The 21,505-nt window shown below is 35.8% G+C and overlaps 1 protein-coding gene and 1 long non-coding RNA gene across 2 annotated transcripts; one reads left to right on the top strand and one right to left on the bottom strand.

The window, feature by feature from the left end:
* Positions 1–1,647: 1,647 nt before the first annotated feature.
* LOC104221125 (26S proteasome regulatory subunit 8 homolog A) lies at positions 1,648–7,748 on the top strand. The gene is made up of 9 exons (XM_009772118.2): positions 1,648–2,010; positions 3,148–3,245; positions 3,832–4,056; positions 4,170–4,232; positions 4,327–4,490; positions 6,347–6,503; positions 6,604–6,702; positions 7,018–7,128; positions 7,369–7,748. Exons 1-9 carry the CDS (start codon positions 1,815–1,817, stop codon positions 7,507–7,509), a joined length of 1,254 nt encoding a protein of 417 aa, XP_009770420.1. The 5' UTR covers positions 1,648–1,814; the 3' UTR covers positions 7,510–7,748.
* Positions 7,749–8,941: 1,193 nt separating this feature from the next.
* LOC138874404 (uncharacterized) lies at positions 8,942–10,680 on the bottom strand. The gene is made up of 2 exons (XR_011401383.1): positions 10,484–10,680; positions 8,942–9,268 (listed from the first exon to the last, which is right to left on the bottom strand). It is a non-coding gene; the product is annotated as an uncharacterized lncRNA (long non-coding RNA).
* Positions 10,681–21,505: the final 10,825 nt, after the last annotated feature.

Below are 21,505 nucleotides of genomic sequence, written 5' to 3'. Positions count from 1 at the left end.
AGATTAGACATGGTCTCCATAAGATTTTAATATTCTGGAGAGAAAAGGGTAGAGAAGAGGGGAGAAAGGAGAGAAAAAAGGAAAATGGTATAATTAAATCCCTTGATTGAAGGCCCTAATAATGGATTGAGAGCCTTTTAAGGTGGAATATATATAATTTGTAAACAAAACTAATTTATGCCAGGTAATTAGCTAAACATGGACATTAAGTATAATAAAGTTTCAAATAGCGTATAATAATGAAAAAATTCCTTTTAATTTAAGTGGTTGGATAGCCATTGGATTAATTCTTGACAAAATTACTCTCATTGTCAGTTGGCCCAATATTCTAACAAAATTGGGCCTATATTTTCCCTTCTTACCCGGTATGGCCTAGTTTCTATAATGTTGAAAATTTATTTTCAACAATTAGCCACATTGCGCTGCCACTCTTTTTCTTTATGCAGAGAAAACTTTTCCATTCCCAAATTCTCTTTCAGATTTTCTCCCCACCCCACTTTCTCTTTCATTTTCAATCTCTTGCTCTTTCTCTCTCTAGTAAAATAGTCGAGTTCTTCTTCAGATTTCCTTGCTCCGTTCATCTGTATCTTCCTCTTCCACAAAATAATATTGTTGAACAATCCACACCAGATCTATCTTTTGTAGTCTTTTTCTTTTCGATTCAGTGCTCGCCGAAGCAGATTCCGACTTTCACATTAGAGGATCCTTTTATTCCCATTTGAAGAAAAAGAAAATATTGAGTGGTTATTTCTTTTAATTCTTGTCTCTTATTCTAAGTTATGAAATCTCCTTTTTTTTTGGTAATTTTTCCTCCTCCTCCTCCTCCTCCTCCTCCTCCTTCTTCTTCTTCTTCTTCCTCCTCCTCCTCCTCCTCCTTCTTCTTCTTCTTCTTCTTCTCACTTTTAATGACTTCTGAAGGGAGGAAGAATGATGTATATGTTGTATATAACTATATGTACTTTGTATAATTATGTATAACAATGTATATTTGTGTGTATTCTCATAGCTATATAGAATTATACATGATTATACACAAGTATACAAGATTATACATAATTATAACCATGTATATTTGTGTGTATTCTCATAGCTATAAAGAATTATACATGATTATACACAAGTATACAAGATTATACATAATTATACAACATAGATAATTGTAAAAAAATTGCCTTCAGATAGTGTGTATTATTATTATATATTTATGTATAATTAACGTATGACTATGTATAACATTGTATATAAGGTGTTTAATAATGTAAATTTTTATTTTTTCCAGTGAAATAAGAATTTCCCTTACAAAACTTTAAATTTTGCAAAACAAAATATAAAAATAAAATTATAGACTCTATGGATGAATATATTTTTATTTTTTACTTCAATTCCCTGATATTGTGAAGTTTAGGAAATACTATACAAAGGGAAGTAAAAAATAAATAAGAATGAAAATGAAAAAGGGGAAAAGATAAAATGAAAGAAAAAAGCGAAATCTGATTTAGGCGTGATTTTGGGTGTAGTTGACGAAGTTGTGGGTTAGGCGGCTGAAAATTGTTTGTGGGCTACCGGATGAAAACTGTATTTGTGGGTTAGGCGGCTGAAAAGTGCTTTCTCCGAGTGTATTTATGTGAAATTATCCCTTAATTCTTCAGTCTAATTTGGTCCCTCGTTTTCCTTACCGACCAAGAAAAGAAGGTTTAGAAGCCCAAACCCGATAGGAAGAAAGGCTTCAATTGCTACTATCCCTATTCTTCTTCTTCAGTCCCAAAAACATTTAGTCGGCACAACGCAAATCTACAGAAGTTCAATCGGCAAAAATGGCGTCAGCTGATGTGGAGAAGAGCAGGAGGGAGATTGAGAGAGAGGAGAGCTGTTCGGCGAAAGCAACGAAGCAAGGGGAAGGGCTGAGACAGTACTATATGCAGCACATCCACGATCTCCAGCTCCAAGTCCGCCAAAAGACTCATAATCTCAATCGCCTTGAAGCCCAGCGTAACGAGCTCAATTCTAAAGGTCTGATCTCGCCCAGAAATTCTAAATCTCGAAACCCTAACTTTAGCAAAACTTTGACTTCGGTAATTTTATCTTGAAACCCTAGACTTAACCAGTTTCTTACATATATAAATACTGCCTTTTCGTGTTGTTTATTGTCGAGTTTTTGAATTAAATGTTTCATCAAACCTTAGTGTGGCGAAGGCAGCTAAGATATTAAAATTTAGTAATCCGGGCATTGACTGAATAACAAATTAAAGGTTAAAGGGTTCTATTTTTGTAATTGAAACTATATACTGTGCATTCACCATAATACTTGTTATTTAATTATGATAGTCCAACATGACAAGTGAGTAGAGATGAATTCCTCCACTTTGGTGTTAGTTTAAGATTTGGTAACTTAAATATGTTAAAAATTGATGTAAGGCGTAGAGACCCAAAATCTCTCTGCCTCTTTTGTCGAGGTTAAGGGGTTGGGCAAATCTCTCTCGTGGGAAAAGTTTTCATGAAAAGATGTATACTTTAACTTCTGTATAACATATGAGTGTGGTTTAACATGATGAAAGGTATTCTTGCGCAACTGCTTAGAGGCTGGTTACCCCGCAGTAAAATTCTGCTCTTGGTTAATCACTGAAAAGAATATCAGATAAGATCATCTATTACTGAAAGTACGGAGCTCTCGTGGTGTCTGAGCAATGAGCTAGGTGTATGTGGAAATTTCTTTTCTCCAGCTTTGGAATCTTGTTAGAGGACTTCCAATGGAAGAGCTTAAAACATAGCTATCAACTGATGCACGTGCATATCATTCCGGCATGTGTGGATTTTAAGCACTAAGATACGTATAATTCAAAATCTTAAAATACTTGTCATCTTGGATTCACTATAGTCTTTTATATTCTATATTCAAACCTAAACAAATAGAGAGATGGAGAGAGGGAGGGATAAAGAAAGTTCTTGGGGAGGGGTTGTAAGGTTGTCCTTTCTGAAATTTCTAGCCTTTCTTGAATAGGTCTTGATGTTTTTTTTTGGCATTTGTTCTACATCTGTTGAGGAATGTACTGAAATTGTCTTGATGACCCATGGTATTTTCTATTTTTTCTTAATTGTATTTCAATCATGTGTGGACTTATAAAAATGCTCATGTATGTCTATTTTCAGTCAGAATGCTCAAAGAGGAATTACAATTGCTTCAGGAGCCTGGATCATATGTTGGTGAAGTTGTTAAAGTAATGGGGAAGTCAAAGGTTCTTGTTAAAGTAAGTGTATCGACATCTTCTTAATCGTCATTAAATTACTTATTAAATCTTCCTACCATCTGTAAGTTAAAGTATAAGAGCAGGTCTCATGTGGTCACCAGGCTTAAAGCAGGAAATTAAGTTGAATCAGTCGTATATGCTGCAGTAAGATGATGTACTTTCAGCTCGCACTTGGTTGATGGCCTACTTTGCTCTTCTTCTTCAGTTGAATACCTTTTGTGTTAAGGACCCCATTAGACTCTCATTTACTGTTTTACCCTTGTCTTATTAATTTTGCACTCTTCATTTTATGGTGTCTGCGAATTTTGACTCCTTACTCATAAATATGCTCTATGTGTTGACATTTATGATGTCAATTTCCATTTTATCCTTCTTTAGCATGTCATGGGTTCAAACTTTTCCTTTTACTATGAGGAGAGCATTTCTATTAGATTTTCAGCGGTAATTGAAACAATGAATTCGTCTGGATCATGCTGTTTTTTACAAAGATTTTCTAGTACAAATCATTTGAACCATGGTATTCCCTTACTGTATTTCTAGTTGATTCAGTAGTCTTTTTTTCCCTCATCTTTGTGTTATACTCTAGGTTCATCCTGAAGGCAAATATGTTGTTGATATTGACAAAAGTATTGACATTACGAAGATCACTCCATCAACTAGAGTTGCCCTGCGCAATGATAGCTATGTCCTCCATCTAATTTTACCCAGCAAAGTAGATCCATTAGTCAACCTCATGAAAGTTGAGAAAGTGCCAGATTCCACTTATGACATGATTGGTGGTCTGGACCAGCAGATCAAAGAGATTAAAGAGGTACTTATCTTCTCTATTGTTTTTTGTTTGGTGGTTTTCTTGATCTTTCTTGTTAACTAAGTCTTTGATTTTTTACATAGTAATTGTATAATTGTCTTCAATTTTTGCTTTAGGTTATTGAGCTTCCCATTAAGCACCCTGAATTGTTTGAGTCTCTTGGAATAGCTCAACCAAAGGTATATTTAGTCGACTTTAGGAAGCTCTTCTTCAGTTAATTTTTCACCGTTGGTAACCATATAAGTAATTGGACTCCTCCTTTATAAATGACAGGGAGTGCTGCTCTATGGGCCTCCAGGAACCGGGAAGACATTGTTGGCGAGGGCAGTTGCACATCACACTGATTGTACCTTCATTAGGGTCTCTGGTTCCGAACTAGTGCAGAAATATATTGGAGAAGGTTCTCGAATGGTGAGAGAACTTTTTGTTATGGCCAGGTTAGCTCTTAATTTTGAGAATCCAACAGTTATGCATATCTGATCTTATCACCTCAAATTCAAATCTGAAGCCATTTCTTGGTTGCTGCTAAGTACAATGAGCTTCTTGAATTGGGTCATGTGTTTTGTTTCCCGAGGGAGGGAGTGAGGGAGGGAATATAGACTCATAAGCCACTGACTACAGATCTGTTGTTCTCTTAATTGTAATGTCATTAGGTAATTTTGCTCTGTGAATCAGAACATGTAGAGTTAAACCTTTTATAACCATTTTGTTGTGTCTTGAACCGTGTATATCTTCACAAAATGAAAACCATAAAACCATGATATTGAACTTTGTATTTTCCTACGCTAAATAGTCTCTCAAAAGTATTTAAAAAGCGTTAAAGCTGAGCTGATATGGATTGTCCCAAGCTATTCATAACAGTTCTAGCCTACCAGTCATGTTTCTATTTGGTATAACCACCTGTATCTATAATCCACTATCCACTGACCCAATTAATCAGATTGGCGCCACGTAGGGCCCATGTAAGGGGGAAATGCTAGTCATATTTTTATATGAGTTGATATTGATTGTCCCAAGCTATTCATAGATTTCTAGCCTGCTAGTCATATTTATATTTGGTATAACCATCTGGTATCCAGAATCCACTATTCATTGACCCGTCTAATCTAAATTGGCGCCACGTAGGGCCCATGTAAGGGGGAAATGCTTCCTCCATTCCGGGGCTTAAACCCAATTCCTTTGGTTAAGGGTTGAGGGATAAGGTCCTTATCTAGAAAAAGGGTTGAGGGATCCCATCCATCCCACCATGCCTTTTGGTTACCAGTCTCGTTAGAGATCAGTAAACCTAAATTTTGACTTTTTTTTTTGATAACCTTAGCCTATTTATAGAGACTTGACTTGACTTGCCATTGCCTGCAAATATTTCCCCTTTTTAAATGTGATCTATTGATTAGCACGTTTCAGTCACGTAGGAGATCATTTAACCTAATTTTTTGACTTTTTTTGATAACCTTAACCTACTTATAGAGAAACATATGTTGTACGCAATAAAGCTCTACTTAGGGAGCCACCAGGAGAAAGAGGGGGGGGGGGGGTTACTTGATTGGCCGTTGCCGGCAAATAGTTTCCCTTTTTAAATGTGATTAGGGGTGTTCATAAAAACCCAAAAAACCGATACTTTTTGGTTTGGTTTGTAAGAACCAATCAAATTTGGTTTGGTTTTGGTTTTAATAAAAAAAATAACCGAAAAAAAACGAACCAACCCGACTATAGAAGTAGTTATTTCAAATTTATTATTACGCCTATATGTATGTATATATTTGTACAAAGTTCCTAAAATTGTATGGTAAATGTTAATCGTTTGCACTTTTAGTACAATTCTTTGCCTTTACATTCTAGTTTGATTGGTAGTTTTCTTTTGTTAAGTGTAAGAATCCATTTCATGTTAAAAATAATTTTTTTAATTGAGTCCTTAAATTATTCATCACTATTTGATTCAATTACCATCAATATATCTTGGTAATTGATAGATTTCTCAAAGCACAATTGATTTGATAGTGTTACGTCAAAAATAATATAGTCGACGGAATATGTGTTTGGTAGTGTATGTCTTATATTTAAGAAAAAACCGACAAATAATAGAAAACCCGACATAAACCGAATCGAGAAAAAACCGACTTAATTGGTTTGGTTTGGTTCTAATATTTGAAAAACCGCCTTGGTTTGGTTTCTTTTTAGGGAAAAACCGATCCAAACCGAACCATAAACACCCCTGAATATGATCTATTGGTTAGCTTGTTTCAATTTGTTTCTCTTTTTTGCTAGTAATGCTCTGGCATTACTTTATCTTCAGGGAACATGCCCCTTCCATCATTTTTATGGATGAGATAGACAGCATTGGATCTGCAAGGATGGAATCAGGGAGTGGCAATGGTGATAGCGAAGTGCAGAGGACAATGCTCGAGCTTCTGAATCAGCTTGATGGATTTGAGGCATCAAACAAAATTAAGGCAATTTCAGCGTGCTGTCTCAGTTATATATTGCTTGGTTTATAATAACTAGATTTAAGTGAGTGGATTGGAGCTGAGACAGGTTTTACTTTTGCTTCAGGTTCTAATGGCCACAAACCGTATAGATATTCTAGATCAAGCACTCCTTAGACCAGGAAGGATTGACAGAAAGATTGAATTTCCAAATCCAAATGAAGAGGTATGGTGCTTCATATAGTTTTTAATGTGGTTGAGAATTAAGATGATCAATTACCTTTTACATTTCCTGGGTCCCTCATTTTAATTGCTTGTGCTTGTTGATTTATATGCCGAATGTACTGGGAAATATTAGTAGTACACGTAAAGATAGTTTTGGTGTTTGAGTAGACACAACAATATCTATGCTTGTCATCCTACTCTGCTTCCTCATTTAAGCGACTTGTAAAATTTGAAATCTTGCTTTATGCTTTTAGTTATCATTTTAGCATGCGCTGATGATTTGTCCAATTCAACTTATCATTTGATCACTGTGCAGTCTCGACTGGACATTTTGAAGATTCATTCGAGGAAGATGAACTTGATGCGAGGGATTGATTTGAAGAAGATTGCTGAGAAGATGAATGGTGCTTCTGGGGCTGAACTTAAGGTGTGTGGTTATAGAATGCACTTTTCGCTATACTATAGCAAATCAAATTCTTGATTGCTTGATGGCCTATTTAGGTTAATAATTATTAGTTAAAACTTCTGATCTAGTATGTGTGATGAACTAATCCACCTTTTCCCTTGACACTGAGTGCTGCATGAGTTGACGCGAGTCAAAATGTATTTCTTGCTATGTTATTTTTTTTGCTTGCTCATGATCTATTCCTTCTCTATCTATTTGCAGGCTGTATGTACAGAAGCAGGGATGTTTGCTCTAAGGGAGAGAAGGGTGCACGTGACTCAAGAAGATTTTGAGATGGCTGTCGCCAAAGTAATGAAGAAAGAGACGGAGAAGAACATGTCACTGCGAAAGCTGTGGAAGTAGATGACCAACACGAATGGCATTATCTAGTTGTGGACACGCATAAACACTTTGCTCAATTGACCGTCTATAATTACAGTACCAGTAACTTGTTGTCCTTGGATCTTTTATTTTACTCGAGGCGCTTAAGACTTCCTTCAGTATTTTCATGGGAATCTCGTTTCATATCTTCGGCTGTTTTTCATGTGTAGCTGTAATTCAAAATTATTAAATTCAGAAAATTCCTAGTGTTTATTCGCACAGCTTCAGTATTTGCCACTCCTTGGTTCTGAGTAGCATTTTGTTAATTGATTTTGGTATCCTTGATTGCTGGACCATATTTCCACCCTTGAGTGGAAAGTCCCAAAAGTGATTTTCTCCGAAGTTAAGGTGTTGGCTAGGCTTTTAGTAGAGAAAAAAAGTGATTTTGATTAGAGGAAGAAGTAATTTTTGAGAAGCATTAAGTAGTTTTTTTTCATAAGCACCTTTTTTGAAAAATATTTTTGAGAAAAAATATTTAGAAGTACTTTTTAAAAGTTTGGCCAAACATGAATCACAACAATTCAAATTGACTAGTTTCTTGCCACGTGCGTTGCATGCTTATATCGAGTCATAAATTATATACTTTATAAAATAATATTAATATTATTAAGAAAAATATTTGAGTAAATAATAATACACAAGAATAAAATACAAGTCTTTGTAACAATGATCAATTCGTCCCATATTCCTAGGACCTATAACGAATGATGCGAAAGTGATAGCTTTGACCAACCTGTTCTCCTCTATTGATAAGGCTCAACCTGAAGGCCATTGCAATAATCCTTCTGAATTGCAAGAAAATCATGATTGTCTAATCAACCAATATTCTTACTAAACCTACTATGAAGAAACCCTTGTAGTACATGAATCAATACTTCTTTTGCCTGTGAGAGCTATAAATTAAAGTTATATATAGGTGTGTCAATATGTGCAAGAAAATTAAAGTTATTATATTAAGAAAATCCCAATGTATTTTTTTAACCCAATTTCTTCTAGGCAACGTAAAGACTCGTATATATATATAAGTTATGTACATATCATCATTGTACAGAGACATAATTCTCTAAGTAAGCACATAATGCACCTTTCATGAGCTCATTCGATAGACCAAAACGAAAAGTATACTCCATCTACAAACTACAATTAAATCTACTAATATTTTATCTCTCAAACCACTTCATACCAAAAAGTGTATGTTTCAAATTCAGAATTCCATAAAGACTTCCTAGTATAAAGAGGCAACGCTTTAAATTAATCATAATAATAACTATATAAACAAATGTTTTCGACATGCTTCCTAGAATAATGTTATGATAAAACTCAAGTACCATAACATCCACTGAAGTCCATTCTCCAAGAAATTAAATACTCACTTGGCAAGAAATACACACGAGGATTTAAAAAAAACAATATCTTTAAGGAGTAAAACTCATTATGTGTAAATTGATTTATCTACAAAGTATTCCAATCCACTTTGCAAATCAACACTCAATATTCTGTGTGGTAAAGGAAACACGAAAGGTTGACCAAGAATCAATTTAGTCCAAGTATGCATCTCTCCAAATGAAGTAGCAATTACTTGGCTACCTGTATCGGCCAAAGGCATTGTCTCAAAACATGTCATAGTTCACGTAGAATGCTACAACAGTGGGCACCGCATATGATTCAGTCTCTTTCATGTCCTCCTCCCCCTGTATATTATTCTCATTGCCATCCTTAATCCCTTCACGGGACCTAGTTCCTTCACCCATAAAAGAAATTCAAGTGAAATATTTATAAGTGGTTTATTGTGCCATTCGTAAAGCCATATAATTTTGCATTCAGTTGAAGATAAATTACTTTATTGTGTCTTGGTACTTTATTTCGTTTCCCAAGCGCAATCCTTCCCCATTGATTCTCTAGATCATTCTGAAAATTTGAGTAAATCTTTCCACTTTTCTTTTTTTTATTAAATATGTGAAAAATTTCAAAGTGTGGCAAGAGAATGATATGGATTATATGCAAAAAGAATGAAAAAAAAACGTCAGAGTAATATTGCACAAAAGAGAAGTACGGTGTATGTTCTACCAAGTCTCTAACTGCCACCCTCAATAGCCACCAACGCGTAACCCATATCCTATATTGATTATTGAAACACCATTATATAATGGCTTAGAGCAGCGATCAAGTACGCCGTTGTGATGGAATGGTTGTGACTTTTAATATAGCAAATTAAAAGCACGAACAACTATGTATATGCTTTAATCAACTATAAATGGAAACTTCTCAGTTTTAGTAACTGATGAACCGAACAGACGACCGAGAGATTATGCATAATAGTATGGTAACTTGATCTATGATACACAATAACAATGTAATTTAGAACTTACAGTGCAAATGTATAAAGATCCCATACTTTACGTAGAAAAAGACACAAACTTTTCTTTTTTTTTCTTTTTTAATAAGATAAATAAAGATAAAGGCACAAACTTTCAATACAATAAGTGAGAAATTGAACATAACGACTACAGATCATGCAGAACACCATATTAACTTCATCTTTTATGGAAAACATTGTTACCCAGGATATACGGTGAAAAGAAATAAAGAACAGCGCGATGACATGGTTTAATACAGTAAAAATATTTTTATTTTAATAATTTCCAGAAAAAGAATGAAATTTTATACTTGACCTACTTGAAGTTAGAGACGCAAACTTCCTAATCGGCAAAGAAACGACAATAAAACAAAAACCAAACAAAGAGACCAAAAATCCAATAATCACCCAACGTCTAAGCAGCAAGCGCATACCACAACAATTGATATACTAATTTGAGAGAATTATCCCTAATTGAACTTGCAAAGAAGTTTAGAGAGGCCGACAAAAAATCGATTTGAGGGCTTTGCTTTACTTTGTCGTATTACCTTCACAAAGAGTAAAAAAACACATAAATTGCTAGAATTAGCACATATAAACCTGCATGGATACGGAGGTCCGAACATCGTTCTTGCCTACATTTGGTAGTTTGCAGAAGAGTCGTTTGGTTTTGTTTTCGTGCTTCCCTTGGTCTCGAAATTTAGAAAAGGAACCCTATTTGGAACATTACTAACTTATGAAGGGTGCATCCCTTCAAATAAGTGAAGAGTGAGGGAACATTATCATGGGAAAGAAATTTAAACGGTGCAACGCTTGAGAATTTTGAAGGAGGGGACTTTTCAGAAAAGCGTGTATATGTAGGTTTTTACAAATAAAAATAAAATTAATGAAACAAGGGTAATTTTGTAATTTAACTTTCAACTCAAGAGCTTCATGCTTTTAATATAGGGTTAATAATAATACATCCGGGGACACTTAAAATTGGCACCATTTTTCATTTAGACACCTAAACTGAAGGTTGTTCCTATTGAGCACTTATACTACACTAAACTTGTTCTAATTAGGCACTTTTTTTGACAATTAGCATAACTTACAAAGTGTGTGCAATACACTCGCGGCTGACGTGGCGAATGACAAATAAAAAAAGGATATATATCATTTTGAGTTAAAAAAAAGAAGAAAAAACTATTTTAAAATCTATTTAGTAAACAAAATAAAATAAAATTCTCAAAAAGAAAAAAAAATTAATTTACACCCAGTCAGAAACTCTTGCTCCGAACAAGACGCTCGTCATGAATTTCGTCGATGGCGTTGTGACTGTTAACGACGTTGTTGTTAATAGAACGGAGGGTTATCGGAATCGGTGGATTGTTGTGTTATCTGTGTCGATGTCGTTAGATAATGCCGTGGATTTGCTTGATTACGGCAAATTTTCACCTTCTATAGCGCTGGTGACAATGGAGATCCGTTATCTCGATGATATTGTTGATAGTTCTCCCGCCGGTGTTCCATCTCCGTCGCCGGTGACAACCGAGATCCCTTATCCTAATGAGATAATTGACGGTTTTAACGATGGAGTTCAATCTCCGGCGCCAGAGACAATGGAGATCCATTATCCCGTTGAGATCAATAACGGTTTTACTGACGGAGCTCAATCTCCGATGTCGGCGTCAATGGAGATTCGTTATCCTGATGAGATAAGTAATGCTTCTGTCACCGAAGTTCATTCTCCGTCGCCGGTGATTATAGACATTCCTTATCCTGATGAGAGAATTAATGCTTCTGCTGGTTGTTTGGAGAAGGGGCTGGCGATGGGAGTTAGAGAGGAGGGTGGCAGAGGATTTGGTGGTGAGGAGGGGGGAGGATTTGGCGGTGGACATAAAGAAGAAGAAGAAGAAGGAAATAAAAAAGATAAAGAAAAGAAGAAAAAATATGTGTTTTGGGCTCTTCACGCGCTTATGTTGGATGAAACTCACTCTATGTGCCAACTCAGCAAGACGTGCTTAATTGGAACAAAGTTCATGTAATGTACGTGCTCATCAGGAACACCCCTAAGTGCAGGTGTCTAAATGAAAAATTATGCCAACTTTAAGTGTCTCCGTATGTATTCAGCCTTTAATATATTGTAGATGTAGATTAGCTGCTTCTCACCAAAAGTATTTTTTTGAAAAGTATTTTTGAAAAATACTTTGTAAAATAAGTTGATTTTAGAAGTATGGGTAAAGATGCTATTATATTTCAAAGGCACAAACTTCAATTGTGGTCTTGAAATTTAGTATGTGAAACCCCCAAAACCCAGATAAGAACCACCAAACAAGATAAGGCAAGTGTGAGTGGAGTAAACCGCTTTGTTTTAATATGGATTAGTTGACTCTAGATATGGAAAGAGTCAAAAATACCCTTGAACTATCGAAAATAGAGTAATTATGCCCTTTATTTGCTTTTGGGTATAAATCTATTCTTATCGTTAAAAAAGTGGCTCCTATTTGCCACTAATTCTCAAGCTCGCATAAAATAATATTTTCTTGCTGACTTTGAAATTATGTTTGAAAAAAAAATCAGAAAAGAAAATCCCTAAAGAATCTATCTTTTCAATCAGCAAAAGCTCAAAACAATCACATTGGATCAATCTTTTAAAATGAGAGGGGAATAAAATAAATAAATCTTTTAACAACTAATTTGCTTGCACTAATGATTTTCAATTCACTCTTTAGGTCTACCTCTTTTGTTGTATAACTTTTTTTGGTTGCTTCAACTATGAACAAATACAGCCACACCCAAAAATCAAAAGAACTACAAAGATGATGATGATAATAACAATAAGAAGCTCTTAGTCTTGGACTTTATTCCTTTTTATTAAGATTTTCTAAATGTCTCAGTATTTTGAAATTGGAAGTAATATTATCAATTGCAGAAATTTTTTGAGGAGTAATCAAAGAAGAAGTACATTTACATCAGGTCTTGCAAATATCAATATTACACCATTCCAAAATGGGTGATTAGTGCAAGCAAGTTAACTGTCAAGATTTTTTCAATATGCTTGTTTTGAGGTTTTGATAATTGAAGAGATAGATTCATGAGGGATTTTCTTTTTTGGTATTTTTTAAATCTTGATTTCTAAAAAATATTATTTTATGTGAGTTGTGGAGTTTATTAACAGGGAGGGACAAATATGAGCCACTTTTCAAATAGCGAGGATAAATTAGTATCCAAAAGTAAACAGTGTGCATAATTGCTCTATTTTCAATAGTTTAAGGATATTTTTAGGCCTCTACCCTTTTGGATAAAATAGACAAATACTCATTTTCTGACTGCTCATTTAAACATTAGACGCAATTTTTAAAAGTAAATAAATTTTGCTACTATGTAATAAACCGAATAAATACCATCCTCCCTCTCTACTGCCAACAATGTTTATGCTAATGCCTTTGGAGGAGGCGAATGCTGCAGTGCTGGAAGACTAATTCAAAATTGAAGTAGGAAATCAAAATTATTTAAGATTTGATATTTGTAAGTTTATTTAATATTTGTCTAATTAAGATTTATAGTCCGAATAATATAGGGATAAAATTTTTGATTTCTAGTTAAAATAGGTTTTGTATTATTAAATAGGGTGTTGCTAATTTATTTCATGAGTAGAGAATTGTAGAGATTATTTAGAGATTTCGAATAAAATATTTCACTTGATATTAGTATCAAAGCATCAATCTCTACTACCAAGTGATGTGAGCTATTGTTTTGATATGACATCAAATCTATTTTCTTTGGCTTCTACTCCCATGTTCACAGGATATAATTATCAATTACGTACTGTGAAGCTGAAGAAATATGTGCAATCTTTTGATATATGGAAAGTAGTTGAAAAACATGGTAAAGTACCGCCATGGCCGGCCATTCCAACTTTAGTGCAAATCAAGAACCACAATAAGGAAAATGTCAAAAAGTTCAACGCAATAAATGTTTTGTATTTCTCTATTTCAGAAATAATTTTCACAAAAAACATGGCGTGTGAAACTCCAAAGGAAATATGGGATTTTCTACAAACTAGTACTTGCACAATTGTCAATCAGGATTGATGCAAGTTTTGAATCTTAAAGGAGAATTTGAGATTCAAAAGATGGAAGAAAGGATAAAGGATTATACCGACAAACTCACATCAATTGCCAATAAAATTAGACTATTTGGTGAAAGTTTTTCAGACAACAGAATTGTTGAAAAAGTGCTTGTGAGCTTGCATGATAAATTTGAGTTAAGATTTCTTCACTTGAGAATTCTAAAGACCTCTCAAAAATATCATTTAATGATTTAGTCAATGCATTGTGAACTGTTGAGAAAAGGAGGGCAATAAGAGATCTTGGAGGATATGTAGAGGGCATGAACTATTGATTTTAGAGGCCAATGAGATCACTTTCTACCATATTAACGGAGTTTGCCTACAACAACAACAACTACCAATCTAGTATCCAGATGGCTCCATATGTGGCCTTATAAGGGAGGCAATGTTGTTATTCAATTGGTTGGTTTGAGCTTGGAGAGGCTAGGTTATTCAGATTAGACTTGGTTCGTGATATTTTGGAGAAGGTACAGCTAATTCAGGAGAGCCTTCGTACGACTCAGTCCAGACATAAAAGTTATGATAATTAGAGGGTTCATGATGTAGCTTTTATAGAGGGTGAGAAGTTTCTTCTTAGAGTTTTGCCTATGACGGACGTGATGAGGTTTGAGAATAAGGGCAAGTTGAGCTCGAGGTTTATTGGTCCTTTGAGCTGTTGGAGAGAGTTGGCGATTTTTATTATAGACTTGCTTTGCCTACTAGTCTTTCGGGAGTTCATATGATATTTCATGTTTCTATACTTCGGAAGTATCATAAAGATAATTCATATGTTCTAGACTTCAGCACAGTGCAATTGGAAAAGAATCTGGCTTATGAGGAAAAGTCGGTGGCCAGTTTTGATAGGCAGGTTTGGAAGCTCGAGTCTAAGAAGATCGCAACATTGAAGGTTCAGTGGAGAGGTCAACTGATTGAGGAGGCGACTTGGAAAACCTAGCATGATATGCGGAGTATATATTCTCACCTTTTGGCATTTTAGCTATGATTCTAAACCTGTTCGAGGATGAATATTTGTTAAAGAGGGGGAGAATATAACAACCCGACTAGCCATTTTGTGTATTTAAGCTCCATTTTTCTATTTGATGCTTCCCGTATGCTTTATAATTTTTTTGTGACTTGCGGGAATTGTTCGTTTGGTTTTGGGAAGCCTTAGGAGTGAATTGGGAGACTTAGTTCTATTTTTGGAAGCTTAAGTTGTAAGAGTTGACCGAGTTTTGACTTTTGTTTAAGAGACCTTGAATTAATGATTTGATAGTTCCAGCAGGTTCTTATGGTGATTTTGGACTCTATTTACCGAAAGGTTGCAATTTGAAGGTTTGGAGAGTTCCTAAGTTTGATCGGGAGTTGACTTTGATGATATCAGGTTTCGATTCTTGTTTAGGAACTAGGAATAGGTATTTATTTTATCATTTGGAACTTGTATGCAAAGTTTGATGTAATCTGGATTGGTTAGGCTTAAATCGGACGCTTCGTTTGAAGTTTGGAAGTGCTTAAACTTAAGGAAAGTTCAACTTGTGTTTGATCTTTGATTCATTAATGGGATGTTATTATATATGTTTGGAGGCTTTGGATAGGTTCTGGTAGTATTTATGGACTTATTGGTATGACTGGATGGGGTCCTAAGTGGATCGGGTAGGTTTCAGACCACTCGAAGCAAGTTCAGAGTTGGCTGATTCTGCTTGTGTCTGGTGTTGGCTTAATTTGAGCAATTGTGCTTCGCTTCATGTTTGAGACCTTGGATAGGTCCATATAGTATTATTGGATCGTAATAACGCCTAACCCAACCCGCTAAGCGAGTCGACCAACAAAAATATAGCTCGAACTGAAGATCACCTAATAAATAATAAAACAAGAATGCGAAGATTGATACAAGCTATCCGAAGAACTGATAAAATAAATCAGGCGCGACTAAGATTAGGATTACAACTTTGATATGAAGAAAAATACATAATCCATTTGAATATACATAAACAAAAATACAAGATTCTAGGCTACCATGAACATATGACAATTAATAACAAGAATACCGATATATCTTCAATGCTCGCCCTCAAACTCTGCAACAACTCAACTTCAATATCTGCACTCAAGGTGCAGAAGCGTTGTATGAGTAGAACTGATCCCATATACTTAGTAAGTATCAATATTAACCTCAATTGTAACAACCCAACTAGTTGTTTTGAGCATTTATATCCCGTTCAACTGTTTGAAGTCTTGAATAGTTTTATATGATATATTATGATTTGTTATATCGCCGGTTTCAGTTTTTGCGTGATTCAGAACTAGTTTGGAAGAATGATTTTCATGTTTGAAGCCTTAATTGGAAGAGTTGACCAAGTTTGACTTTTATGTGTTTAACCTCAAATAAGAGTTTTGATACTTCCATTAGGTCCGGATAGTGATTTTGGATTTGGACGTATGCCTGGATTTGCATTTGGATGCTTCTAGAAGGTTTAAGTACTAATTGGTGAAAGTTGGAAATTTGAAGGTTTGAAATGTTCATAAGTTTGACCGAGAGTTGAATTTGAGGATATTAGGTTCGAATTGTGGTTACGGGGGTTGGAATATGTTTGTAATGTCATTTGAAACTTGTATGCAAAATTTCGGTTCATTCCGAATTGGTTAGGCTTGAATCAGACGCTTGGTTCGAAGTTTGAAGTTTATGAACTTAAGAGATTGATCTTGAAAGACGATTCATCGTTTTGATGTTGTATCTGTGATTTAAGGCCACTAATAGGTCCATGTTATGTTTTGGGACTTTTTGGTACGTTTGGACGGGGTTCCGAGGGGCACGAGTGAGTTTCGGGGTGGTTTCAAATCATTTTTAGCCATTTTCAATTGGTGGTTTTTGGCTACAAAGGTGTACATCGCGATCACTGAGAGTAAAATGGAAAAATTCGATATGTGAATCATGTTTGCGAAGGAAGCTTCGCATTCACGAAGAAGAAATTCTGCTGTCACTAAACTGACTTTGGAAGCTTATATCTACAAAAAATTTGGAGATGATCCAAAAACGAAAGTTGTAGCACTTTGTTTATAGTTTTCAGAAAACCAAACCTTCTATCATTTGTAGTTTTGTACAAAAAGTTACGGTTGTTCTACTACATGCTATTTGGAAAGAGTTTAGGAAGGTAATGGAATTTGTTCATCGTGATTGCGGGGAAATGGCCGTGATCGCGAAGGGTAAAAACTGTGATGGACAATTTTGGAATCACGATCGCGAGGTTTGTGACCGCTATCACGAAGAAGGACCACTGACAATGTAACAAACCAACCATTCGTTTTTCTTTCTAGATCCCCGTTCCCCTAATTATGACTCCCCGTATGTGCTTTTACTATTTTATGACTTGCGTGGATGTTTATTTCGGGTTTGAAAGGGTTTGGGTTGAAATCGGAACACTTAGTTCCTTAATACTGGCTTAAAATGGTTAAGTTTGACTTGAGTTAACATTTTGAGTAAACGTCCTCGGAACCTGGATTTGACGGTTCTAATATGTTCATATGATAATTTTGGACTTGAGCGTATGTTCGGATGATCCGGGAGTGTTTCGGCGCATAAAGTTGAAAGTTGGCGCATTGTAGGTTTTCAAGTTTTTTAAATTTGGTTTGACGTAGGTTTTGGTGTTATCGAGGCCCATTTGGGTTTTCTAGCCTGGGAATAGTTTCGTATGGTGATTTAAGACTTGCACACAAAATTGGGTGTCATTCCTAGTTAATTTGATAGGAATCGGACGCACGTAAGTGTTTTTAATTGTTTTTTGAGTTTCATGATCTGATTCATGCGTTCTAGCGTACGATTCGTGCTTTTAGTTGTTATTTCGGTGTTTCGATATTGTGAGCGAGTTCGTATGATATTTTTTTAGACTTGTGTGGATGTTTGGTTTGGAACCCCGAGGGCTCGGGTGAGTTTTGGAGGTGTTCAGTGGGATGGAAAGGAATTCAGTTTTCTGGTTTTCTTTGCTGGTGCCTCAGGTATCGCAAATGCAAGATTTTGTTAGCATTTGCAATCTCACACTTGTGAGGTTGGCTTCACAATAGGAAGACGGGACGAGGTAGGACTCGCATTTGCGAGCTTTTCCTTTGGTTTTGCGACCAGCACCCTTCGCATTTGCGAAGTTCTTGGTCGCATTTGCGACCCTGTCAGGGAAGGCCAGCCTTCGCATTTGCGACCCTCGCATTTGCGAATAAGATGTCGTAAATGCGACATTTGCAACTGGTGTAAGAGCTTTTTATTATGGGACTTAGCTTTATTTCCCTCATTTTTCACTTGGTCTTAGGCGATTTTGAGAGTATTTTGTGGAGGGATTTTATCAACATCAAGAGGTAACTGATATCTATCAATTATTTAGCTAATTACGCGAATCATAGGTAGATTTAACATGGAAAAATGGTGAAATTAATGGGATTTTTGAGAAAAAAACTTGGGTTTTGATAAAAAAAAGAGGTTTGGCCACGAAATTGGTTATGGAATTAAGTAAAAAATGTATATCCGAGTTCGCGAGGCTATGGGCAATATTTATCTTTGAAAATTTTCGAAATCCGGGCACGTGAGCCCGGGGTGAATTTTAGGAATCTTCCAATTTAGGTTAGGTAATCTACCTAATAGTTAAAGTATGAACTTTTAAGCGTATATTAATTAATTTATATAACATTTGGCTAGTTTTGGATTGATTGGCACCAAGTTGAGGCTTTAGAGCAGATTTGTGGACCGGGAGTGAGCTTGAGAACGAGATAAGTCTCTTGCCTAACCTTGTAAGAGGGAACTCATCCCCTTAGGTGTACCTTTGTTGTGTATTACTTGTGCCGGGAGCTATGTACGCACGAGGTGACGAGAGTCCATGCATAGCTATATTCCATGATATGTCCGGGTATTCTTAGATCCACATCATGCTTTAATTGTATTACTTTGTTTATTATGTATATTAATTGCCTTAAATAGAGCTGAGACTAGATATTTTTAAGTTGCGAATTTTTCGATTTAGATTTCTTATTTTTGGAAGTATTGAGGAATACTTAATAACTCTGAGGAATCCATGTCCTCCCGCATTGCAAGTACTCCCGCGGGGGGGGGGGAGGGTAGACTTTCCTACTCTAATGGGAACAGGCCGGTCGCCTTGGTAGCACAATAATAGTACTCTCATGGGAGCGGGCCGTTCGCCTTGGCAGTATAATAGATGCATCTATAGTTCGTGTCGTTCGACCATTGGCAGTGCACACAGTATTTTTGATCAGGCCCTACGATATTGGCATAAATTGTGCATAATAATACTCAGAGCTCGATTACACTTGATATTATTCTATGGCTTGAGAGGTTATAATTTATTTATTTGATGACTGATATTGTGAAAGTCAGTAGGTGACAATTGGGGATTTTTAAAAAAATTGATTATCAGTTAAGGATTCATTTACTCACTACTTGCTATTGTGTTATTATTAATATTATTCATGTATTCCTTGCCTATTTAGAATTTTGTATTTTGGATTGTTGGCCCACAGTAAGTGTCGATGTCGACCCCTCGTCACTACTTCTTCGAAGTTAGACTGGATACTTACTGGGTACATGTTGTTTATGTAGTCACGCTTCACTTCTGCACTAATCGTGCAGGATCTGAGGCAGGTGTATCTGGCAGTCATTCACACGCACACCCCCATTACCCTGAGGCTTAGTGCTGAGCTGCTCTCTGAGGTCGTTCTGCAGCACCCACAGTCTCTCTTTTGTATTTACTTTCTGTCTATCCTATTTCAGACATTAGCTTAGTGTTTTGTATATTCTACTAGTTGCTCATACTCTTGTGACACCAGGTCTTGGAAATATGCTAGTAGAAACTTTATGGCTTTTGAGTATTTATTTCACTGTATTTGCTTTTTCATTAGTTTTCGCTTCACTTTATTAAATTTTCCACTTCTCATTTACTTAATAAAATAAAAATTAACTACTTTGAAATTATTAAAAAGTATAGATACATGGGTAATCCACCGTTGGCTTGCCTAGCGGCGACGTTGGGCGCCATTATGATCCATAGGAGAAACTGGGTCATAACAACATGGTATTAGAGCATTAGGTTCACGTAGGTCTCACAAGTTATGAGCATGCCTAATAGAGTCATGAGCTGTGATTCATGTAAGAAATCATGTTTAGGCTATGTGCTTATTCGGTTGAGACCTAATGAGGCTATTTATGTTGGTTTGAGCTATATGCTCTAACTATAATTATATATTCAGTCATAATTCTTCATTTGTGTATCATATCTCAGTGTCTATTCATCATTCACTGTTTCTTCACATGTATCTTTGTTTGGGCTAAGTGGTACGTGATTGTGAGTCCTTGAGACTTGAGAGATTGATGACTGAGGTGGGCCTAAAAGCCGTGTTGTGAGTGTTATGGATTTGACTACACGTCGCAGCATGCAATATTGACTTTATTATTATTATTATTATTATTATTATTATTATTATTATTATTATGGATCGGGCTGCACTCCGCAATAGGCATTATTGGCTTATTTGTTATTGTGGATTGGGTTGCATGTAGCAACAAGGCTTATAGGCTTTTTATTAGCGCTTGGGCAGGATCCGCCCCTTCGGAGTCTGGCATACCAGTAGTGAGCGCCCGCACAATGATGTCTATACACATGCTTTGGTGAAGGGCTTATGACCCAGGTACCCGTACAATGTTGAGTGATTTTGTGTGTGTGATGAAGTGGGCAATTGAGATAAACATCTTGAGCATTTTGAGGGTGAGAGTACCTGGAAATATCACCATGAAATCATTCATTTGACATGCATACTTGGCATGTAGGAATAGAGATGCATTTTCCTCATGCTAGACGGTATTGTGGAATTCATGATTTGACATGTACACTTGACATGTAGACATTGAGATGTATATTTCTCATGCTAGACAAATGGTGTATCACTACCCTACTACCCTTCAGTATAATAGACATAATGTTTGATACAAATTTCCAAATAACGAACAGTTTCAATATATGTAAACTAGAGTCTAAGGACTACAATTATTTTTGGATCATCCCCAATTCCTTATAGATTGCGAGATATAAACTTCTAAAGTCAGACCACTATCAACAAAAATTCTTCTACGTGAATGTGAACCACCATCCGCGATCGAGATGCAATAAATTTCAAATTTCACTTTACTCTTCGTGATCGCCACCTTGTCCATCGCGATCAGGATTCACACCTCTACTATCATAAATATGTAGCTGCCAAGTGGCTAAAATTGGTTCAAAACCATCTCGAAACTCACCCGAGGTCCCTGAGACCCCGTGCAATCATCCTACCTAGTCCATATACCTATAAAAACTTGTCCAAAGTCTCAAAATACGTATGACAACATCAGAACTGAGAATCAAGCATCAACCCAAAATCATGAACTTTCTTAAGTCCTCCAACTTCCAACTTCCAACTTCCATAAGATACGTCCAAATCACACTTGAGCCCTATGAGAATCTTCCAAAACATTCTAGCAAGTCCAATAACCCTGTATGAAC

This window comes from Nicotiana sylvestris, chromosome 8 (assembly GCF_000393655.2).
Source record: "Nicotiana sylvestris chromosome 8, ASM39365v2, whole genome shotgun sequence".
Lineage (NCBI taxonomy): Eukaryota > Viridiplantae > Streptophyta > Magnoliopsida > Solanales > Solanaceae > Nicotiana > Nicotiana sylvestris.
This window is presented reverse-complemented; position numbering and strand designations above follow the sequence as displayed.